This window comes from Diaphorina citri, unplaced genomic scaffold (assembly GCF_000475195.1).
Source record: "Diaphorina citri unplaced genomic scaffold, Diaci psyllid genome assembly version 1.1 scaffold720, whole genome shotgun sequence".
In the NCBI taxonomy this organism is placed as follows: Eukaryota; Metazoa; Arthropoda; class Insecta; order Hemiptera; family Psyllidae; genus Diaphorina; species Diaphorina citri.
The window spans coordinates 75899-86180 of NW_007378153.1; the positions used below are offsets into that span (position 1 = coordinate 75899).

The 10282-nt window shown below is 35.0% G+C and overlaps 1 protein-coding gene across 1 annotated transcript; it reads left to right on the plus strand.

Moving 5' to 3' along the window:
• The first annotated feature begins 8996 nt into the window (after nt 1-8996).
• LOC113468382 lies at nt 8997-9870 on the plus strand. Its single transcript, XM_026825237.1, has 2 exons — nt 8997-9060; nt 9303-9870. The coding sequence occupies exons 1-2, from the start codon at nt 8997-8999 to the stop codon at nt 9626-9628; spliced, it is 390 nt and encodes a 129-aa protein (XP_026681038.1). The 3' UTR covers nt 9629-9870.
• Nucleotides 9871-10282: the final 412 nt, after the last annotated feature.

Genomic DNA, 10282 nt, shown 5'->3' on the forward strand with positions numbered 1-10282 from the left:
TTTTGAGTCGTAAAACTTGGTACTGTACTTTTAGACTTGGGTTGAAACGTGCTCAATCGACCAAACAGAAAGGTTATGACTGGAAAGATGAGAGACTTGGCAATGGACCGATTTCTTAGAAAAGTCAGGATCGTTTTCTTTTACTTAGTTTGGTCAAAATTGAACCATACACATAAGTACTATTGGTGTAACACTTTGGTGTCAACATACTTTGAATGCTATTTTGGTGCTCCAACCATTTGATTTGGTACTGTTTGGTATTGCTCTTCGTACCCTAACTTATCCTTCGAAATGGTGATAGGAAGATTAGGAAGTCATTCGCCAGTTTCTTTAGATAAGCAATGATTGAACATTCAGCGAAAAATGATGATAATGTATGTACCTGTAGATCTAAGGTAGGATAATGTTGTACCTAAGGTAGGTACCAACATGTGGAATATGAACTATTTGTGTAGCACCAAAAGTATTATAGGCATGATTCAAACAGCTCAATTCCTATGTGAGAAAAACGCGAGTTTTTATCTTGTAATGGCACAAACTCTCAGATCAGGGTTTATTACTGTTTTATGTATTCGCATAAAATGCATGGTGTTCTCTATACTTAGTTCTCATTGCTTTATGGGAACCAACACCATACGGTGCTCTGTGATGAATATTAGTTTACAACTCTCTGATTTATCACTTTCAATGATAAAGATTTCAAAACGACCAATCTCCGCGGATGACTGCTATTTAGAATAATACAGATAGTTAGCTTACAACTCTCTGATTTATCACTTTCAATGATAAAGATTTCAAAACGACCAATCTCCGCGGATGACTGCTATTTAGAATAATACAGATTGACAATTGACGCTTTTCTCCTCCAGCTTTAGGAGACGAACTTCTCACAGGCTGACGGGGTCTAGAAGACATGATCATTTTTTCTTGGGCTTCGACCAATCTGTCAAATATGTGCCTAGAGGTATAACTTGGGTATTTATCTGCCCCGTGTACCTACCTTTTCCTGCGGGTTCACTAAGGTATGTATGTAGGTTCACCTTAACCTTCTACCAGTTATCTATAATGAGATTTTACTTATCCATGTACCTAAACTACTTACATACTTGTGCATTTTTTTTACTCGAGCTTATCTTTCATGAACAATAATGTTCCCAATATTACCTATAGCTTTTTTTTCTACAAGAAAATAAAATAAATACGTGACCATGTCACAGAATCATGCTGGTGGCAGTTTAAGTGCTGAACAAAGTTAGGCAATATATCCAATACGTGGTACGGATTTGGTCGTTAGACAAGAGGGCTAATGTCGAGACCGTAAAGAAGAGCATTAAAGAACATGCAGAGGAAGATAAGAGAAGTAAAGATGCCAAACCGCTTTCAACACCGTTGCTTTGGCGAAATTATTAGGGTGCATCAAAAGTTGCAAAACTGCAGCATGGATATTGCATGTTGCAGATGCAACCTTTCAAACTATGGATGTGACTAACATGGTGATAGGGGAAGCATGAAGTTCAACCTCAAACCTACCGGTATTCATTGAAGCCATTTTAGTAATAAATAAAGTTGATGACGAGGTATAGGTACATAAAGGAAGATGGCAAGATGGGCTACTGTTAAACGACCTCGACACACAGATCCTCAGACCTGATGAAAATCAACTCGAAAATTTTCAAATGCAAATCTCTCTAAATGGATGTCATGATTAATGATAATGACATGCCTATTACCTTACAATCTACTCGGACATTGCAAAAAAGTAGCTGTTGGCAGAATGGATGTTTTGAAAATATTTTCCTCAAATCTCAAATAAAATTTAACGAGGGATAGATTATTGAGATCGAATATTAAGATCTCCAATGACTTCCCCGATGAAAACCAAGCCCAGTGTAATGCAGTTGCTGCAAGGTAGTCCTATATCTTTAGGATCGAAAATAAAAATTATGACGGTCTTGACTACAGGGCTTCCTGAAAAATCAAGGAGGTAGATACTTCAAACTCCTGATCAAGCTTAGATCAAGATACCAGGTCCAGCTAACTTGACTACAGGGCTTCCTGAAAAATCAAGGAGGTAGATACTTCAAACTCCTGATCAAGCTTAGATCAAGATACCAGGTCCAGCTAAAGGCAAAATTGATTTCTCATAGTTTTACGATATTCTTGCATATCGATGACTAAATCTTTGGTTATTTTCTTGAGATCTTTCTATAAAGTAGTTTAGCATATTTGCCAAACCTGAGTAATCCCGTACCTCTAAAAAAGTAAATACTCGAAGAGTTAAAGACCGACCTTAAAGTAGGTAAAGTCGAATAAAAAATGCGTGGATTGAAAGTCGTTTTCGTCATTGTAGTGAAATTTATATAAACTATGACTCATGGATGTGGAAGGCGAAGACATAAGACTTGAATTGTTGGAGAGCCTAATGAAACAAAGAGAAAACCAAGTAGAAATGGACACGAAGAAGTTGAAAGACACTAGGGTGTGTTTCAAGAATCTTTCAGTTGCTTTACCCCCTTTTGAATTTTACAACATTACCTTCTAAAAAATGTTACTAGTGTCTAAGAAATAAAGTTTAAACAAAATCTTTTCGATACCTAATAATAAGTAGGTAGGTACCTATAAGGTAGGTATAGGTGCCTAGGTATGACTAGGTCACTAGGTGTTATTTTCTTGAGATCTTTTTATAAAGTAGTTTAGCATATTTGCCAAACCTGAGTAATCCCGTACCTCTAAATAAGTAAATACTCAAAGAGTTAAAGACCGACCTTAAAGTAGGTAAAGTCGAATGAAAAATGCCTGGATTGAAAGTCATTTTCGTCATTGCAGTGAAATTTATGTAAACTACTATGACTCATGAATGTGGAAGGCGAAGACATAAGACTTGAATTGTTGGAGAGCCTAATGAAACAAAGAGAAAACCAAGTAGAAATGGACACGAAGAAGTTGAAAGACACTAGGGTGTGTTTCAAGAATCTTTCAGTTGCTTTACCCCCTTTTGAATTTTACTACATTACCTTCTAAAAAATGTTACTAGTGCCTAAGAAATAAAGTTAAACAAAATCTTTTCGATACCTAATAATAAGTAGGTAGGTACCTATAAGGTAGGTATAGGTGCCTAGGTATGACTAGGTCACTAGGTATTATTATTTCAGACAACCAAGTTTAAAAAAATCTAAGTAAAGAAGAAAGTAAGTTATATCACAGGTATTGTTAGCATTGAGAAACCAAATACAAAAAAATCAGCACAACGTAACAAGACTCTCAGCAATGGTATGCTTGAAAAATTCTAACCGTCACGTCTTTTAGTTTGGCCTGAGGTGATCGATACTAACTCTGATATGAAAAATCGTTTTATAAACACTACAAGCAGTCTTCAGAACGGTCGGTACAGTGGTCTTGTACACGAGAAGTCCCGGTTCTATCCCTAGCAAGAGCGAACATTTTGGTTGAAAGTTGGTTAGCATTGACCATACGTACTAACACTGTTACAAAAGATTACTCTAATTATTAATTTATTAGAGGAAAGAATCGTACGTTTACGCATTGAATGAGCCAGCTTTTTGTCTCGGAATCGGGACACAAACCCGCAACCCTTAGATTCTATGACTCACCGGACGTACACGGGGGCTTATCAAATTTACTTTCAAAATGTGCCCCTTTAGGAGAAAATTGTAAGAAAAAAGAAACAGCTGATAATAATCTAATTATTCTACTTAATTGGAAAGATTTAATTTCGATATTTACATATTTTGTTTATCAAAAATGGTTACAGATCGTCCAAAGTTCAAATTTCTGCTCAAATTCACATCTACAGATACCTACTCAAATCTGCTTTAATGTCTTTGATTTGTGTTGAACTGATTGGATTCTCAAAGAGCAGGTATTCTGCGAGAATGCAAACTTTTTCCAAAGATCATATCTTCGAAAAATAAAGAAGTCGAAATAGCACTACAGATCGTCCAAAGTTCAAATTTCTGCTCAAATTCACATCTACAGATACCTACTCAAATCTGCTCTAATGTCTTTGATTTGTGTTGAACTGAGTGGATTCTCAAAGAGCAGGTATTCTGCGAGAATGCAAACTTTTTCCAAAGATCATATCTTCGAAAAATAAAGAAGTCGAAATAGCACTAAATATTTATGACCAATGAGAGAAATGTCAACCATGTTTGGTGACTTGTACGAATCTATACAGAGGACAAATGAACCAAGTACACGTATATTTTTACTTCTTTGAATATGCTAGGGTTTAGATTAGTTTAGAAGAAATGAAATTGGTTGATTGTATAGAATTGATTTGTCGAAATACATTCAAACTTGGGACTGATAAAATCACATGAGCTTCCAGATTATCATTTAGGTTAATTGGAATCGTCGGAATTAATGTTTAACCTTTGACAAAAATACTATATTTTTACTTCTTTGAATATGCTAGGGTTTAGATTAGTTTGGAAGAAATGAAATTGGTTGATTCTATAGAATTGATTTGTCGAAATACATTCAAACTTGGGACTGATAAAATCACACGAGCTTCCAGATTATCATTTAGGTTAATTGGAATCGTCGGAATTAATGTTTAACCTTTGACAAAAATAACAATATTCTCAATAGTTAGTAGAACACATTCCATGGAAGTTTAAAGAAGAATTCCATATGCACCCACATTTATAATATAAGTTGGTTTTGGACTTAAATTGGCTGATATTCATATACCTACCTACTAGGATTGTGAATATTGTGATATTTAACTTCCACAAGGGTATTTTGTAATGCCTCATGTTAGTGATCAATTTGTTCTTTTTATTGATGTCCAACAAGCTTTTAAAATTCTTTCTGCAATTTTTTCAACAACTTTGTCAGAATATTGTCCATGTTTTACATATTTATTGCTTGTACAAAAACTGATAAAAACTACTACTGAAATCTGGAGATCTCTTTGGAATTTTGTGATTTAGAATATTTTTGTCATCCTTAATCCTTAGTACTTCATAAGTTCATAATTTAAAGATAGGTATGATTTACACTTCAGCTTTTCAGAATAAATGTCACTGGAATGTAGGTAAATGTTTCAGAATAAAGCCACTGAGGACATTTAAAATTGGTTCACATCAGCCGATTCGAGTGAGCAATAATGGAAAACAATGAGCCATACATAGTTCTGCTTCCTTATATCTCTTCTACACATTAGATGCTCCCAGTTTTGTATCCTGCAAATATCAACATCATAAATATGAAAATATCAGACGTACAAATCTATAAACAGATGATATCCTGTAATCCACCTTGATACGGCCTTGGCCAAATGGCCAGAAATCTTGTGTTTTACGATAAATAATCCTGTACCATTTTTCTTCTAATTCAAATAATTACATTGATTTTTATCACTAATTATCGATTAAAGAGCAACCTCTTTTCATTGAGAGCATTGTGTAGTGCACAACACATACTCCTAAGAATCAACAACCACCTGGAAACAAAACATTAAATGAGTAATCAGACTCCTCCGAGCTCCGAGTCATCTGTAACTTTGAAAATTACTCGAGAATCGCTTTAAAGCTTGGTTGCAGATATATGCAATTCATAATCCAATAATCCTATCATGAACTGGACCCCGCTAACTCCTGAATTACTCAGGATAATACCTGGGTAGATCTGTCAGGTTATACTGAGATAGTCTAGGGGAGATATTAGAGATCTCGGGGAATATTCCCCAAGAACCGTCCATTGCCTACTATTCCGCTGGGTTTGGTGAGCCCTCAAGATACAAAACTGAAAATTATGCCACTTTGTTGAACAATAATGGTCATTAGACCATTTATAAAGTACCTAACCAAAATAGATCAAGCCTAAAAGATAAATGAAGCTTGTTCACACAAACTTAAACAGGTAAACGACAATGTTCAAAGGCTCTTGAACTACATGCGTAAGTGAGAGGTTGGATAAAACTCCATGATATGTATAAGCTCCTACTTGTTGATAGTTTACACTTCAATGTTAGAAAATCTGTTCAATTATTGAAGTAACACTGGTTGTTCTAAAACACTACATGGCTATGGCTACATAATTTATAGCAGTAGTTCTCTTATTCCACTCTAGCGCCCAAGATATGCACCTTTGATATTTTAATTACGGGAAACAAGCATAATTTATAGCAGTAGTTCTCTTATTCCACTCTAGCGCCCAAGATATGCACCTTTGATATTTTAATTACGGGAAACAAGACAGGAACATACCTTTAAGATCATTAAAATCTGGAAATGGGCACTCAGCTGTTGGAAAGTTGAATCAAATTGTGTATGTCCAACACGTAACAGTGGTAGATACTTCCTCTGGGAAAAGGATGTACACTCGTAAGTGAGACCAATCAACTAATCATGAGAGAGTTCAGTATCAAATTCTCAAAGTTTATTAAACTTAGATACTAACTAAACGTGAACTTAGATACGAGGTATTTACCTGATGGCATACCTACCATCATCACAACGATAGAAGTTGTAAAAGAGGTAGTACTCGTAAATAAACCATTTTCAGATCTCTTGACCGAATTCGTATGTCAAAGCTTCGTGGAGGGGATTGTGGTAGCCAAGGGTATACTCTAAACACAACCACAAGTACTCGTTATTGTGTAAATAAACGATTTTCAGATCTCTTGACCGAATTCGTATGTCAAAGCTTCGTGGAGGGGATTGTGGTAGCCAAGGGTATACTCTAAACACAACCACAAAGGGGATTGTGGAATCCTTTATGCAAGTTCTTTGAAAACAGCCTTTAAACGGAAGCTGGAATCAAAAGTGTATCTAAATAATTAGTACGAGGACATATCCACTTGTTTACGTGCATATGAACAAAGTAGAGTTCAATACAACACTTTCTTTCTCAAAGTATTAGAATAAAGTAATTATTACAGCTATGTAAATTACTGCCTTGTCTTTATACCTATGCTTAATTTACACTTAAATGTAAGATACAAGTACATACATTTAGAATTAGGATCTATTATCCATATAATCTATTTGCAATTAAATATAGGGACATGATCTGTATTCAGACTGGACCTTACACCTGTCATTTCTTTTCATTAAATTTAATATAATAATTATTATGTGAAACTATTTTACACTTAAATGTAAGATACAAGTACATACATTCTATTAGGATCTATTATCCATATAATCTATATTTGCAATTAAATAGGGACATGATCTGTATTCAGACTGGACCTTACACCTGTCATTTCTTTTCATTAAATTTAATATAATAATTATTATGTGAAACTATGTTTATGCTGGTAAAATACACATCTCAAGTGTGTGTTTAGAAAAGAGGTACCTTGGCTATCTAATTATTATCATTAAACATAGTAAATAGCTGAACAGTTTGCAGTTAGGTGAAGCAGAATAAGTGACTATTTAATGGTAGTATGAAATTTGATCTCCATGGAAAAGTGGAATCTGGATAATCTTGTGATTATTCTAGAATTCCTAGATGGTAGAGAATGCCAAAAGCATTAACCCCAAATCTTGATTAACCTCTATTTCTTCCAATATGTTAGAAATGTTTAAACCATTGTTAGTATTAGTTATGTAAATAAAGATGGATTAAATTGTTTGTTTAATAAAATATGTAGATAAGTAGTTATTGTAGGCAGGTATGATAAAAAAAAAGGTCATTTACCCAAATGTGTTTCACCTTAGAAACTGAAAATGACAACCATATAGCATACCACATTCAGCCAATATACTCGAAGAAAAGATCATTTACCTACTCATATTGACCCAAGAGATGAGACAAATGTGGCGTGTAATATGATACTTGATACCCACATGTTTCAATTTTAGAATAGTTTACGTTGATGAAAGTCACCAAGGACTTTCCATCTCCGGGAGCATTCATGAATATTAATAAGTTATGAATGAATGATAGTTTGCTGAGATGCTCTTTCGTTCTCTGAAAGACATAGCCATTGCATCCGTTGAACATTGAATGGGTATGTAGATAATATGACAAACTAATAGTAAGAAAGTACATTCCTACCTATGTACTAATATGACAGGGTAGCATCAGTGAGTACCTAGCTACCTAGGTATGTACCTGACCTAAGTACACCCAAGCAGAAGAAGAATTTCATGGTTGAAAAACCTATTAGAACGTCGTGGTTTAACCAAACAACAACCCAACTATTTCGGGCAGAGCCGCCAACAAAGTCATAATAGCCAACGTCCGAACCAGATAGGCACCTAAAGAAGGAACAAGAAAAGAAATATGAATTGAATTTTTTTAATAAAACGTAGGTAAGTTTACGTTTAAATGTGAAACATTTCTGATTTACAAGCATTCTACAATGTACATGTAGGTACACTGGCGATAGGTTGGTACCTACCTAGGTACCTACCTTTACGTACTTGAATTTCAAGAATTATATGAAACCAATACATAGATTCTTGAAAAGGTTCAATAATGTGTAATTATATGCACTTATTCTATTTCTTGTAATTAATCAACTTGAAAACAGAACAAGTGAAACATTGATCTTTATATCGGACACAGACTAGAGTGCAAATAAAAAAATAGATTATTGCTATTAGGTTTAATTTAAATTACAGCTATCAAAGTTAATGAAATAAAGTTGTACTTACATGCAAGTACACGTATGTTTCCAATGAGTGGGTAACTTACAAGAACAACAGATTGAATTGCATCCACTTACTTTAGCTTCGGACCAAAAAGTGAATTATAGCATTGTAATCCAAGGAGATCTTCTCTAACGGAGATATCTTTAGATGGAATCAATTTATTCTTATCAGCAGATTATCTGATATTGAAGACAATAAAGGAAACTTGTGGCACGAAAGTTCCTTCACGATTGTTCGTAAGGATCGAAATTTATCACCCAGTTGAGGACGCTTTTGGGGATACATTATTATTAGTTATATCTTCAGTTTTCATTTTAACTATTTATTTACAAACACCTACATTGATTTTATAGATCACAAATCATGGATAAACAAGTGTTAGTTTTGACCATCTGTCTAGTTGTAATCAGCATTGCATCCAATACAGGTGAGCCAAGTTTCCTTTCTTTCATCAATTTTAGCAATAAATATGGGGTACGTACGAGAACAGATTCTGTTGAAAATAATGATAATCAATAAGTTTCCGAATGAGGTATCATAAATTAATAATGTGCTAATCGATCCATTGGAGTAGCAGCAATTTGACATTTTGCAAATCAATATTTCGATTTACACTGACTGACATTAAAATTAAGTGCAATACCTACATAATTATACTTCCGTTTTCAGTCAGCGAGTACTGCGGTATCAAAATGGTGAGTGATCAGCTCAAAGCTGTCGGTTATATTGCCAACAACAAATTCAGCACAAGTGGATCAGTATGTCCTGACAAATGTGGCGGAGCTCTGCTGACTGAGATCAACAAGAACTGTGGCGCCACCTTCCAGGCCAAGTGTATAGGCCAATGCCACGACAAGAGCAAGAAAGAGGCCTACGAGAGTTGCTGCTTGATATCGGGCCAGAACCATAAGGGAGAATACAACAGCTATTACTTCGCCAATGTCAAAGGCAGTCAGGACATCAGTTTTGTCAAATACACAGGAGCTATAGTTTAGACATTAGACTGATTAGAATTTGGTTAAGACAGGAAGAATGACGAAACATTTTGACGAAATGTTAACTATCCTAGATAGTACTGTAGATATCCTGTACCCAAACTTTGCTTTTAATTTTAAATCCCTATATTTGTAAGTTGTAACTACATCTAGGTAAAAGTAAATAGTACAAACTAAGATTAGTTCCTCCCATTGAATAGTATTGAAGTAATTTGGAGTAAACCTGTTTTACCTATGTACCAAAAAGGAGCTGCATGGGTATAACCAATCTCAAGTTATTTTTTACCCAAAACTCGGTAACTTTTGTAGCTCAAAACTCATGATATGACTTATTGTTTATTAATGTTCATTGATCAACTGTCTAGCTGGGGGACGGTAAACAGGGAGTAGACCAGCTTAGTCTGGTTGGGGGACTTTAAACAGGGAGTATACACCAGCCTGGCCAGCCACTTACTATCAGGTAGACCAAATCAGGTTCAGGTATACCTGATGGAGTCAGTTCTAGCTGATAGTGTGTGTTTTCATCAGGTGTCACCTGATCAGGTGAGGTGACCGGATCAGGTGTACCTGTCAGGTCTAAATGATAATGAGTGCACCCATGGGTGGCCTAATAGGGAAGATGAAAAATACCTACTCATAAACTTAGTTCGAGAA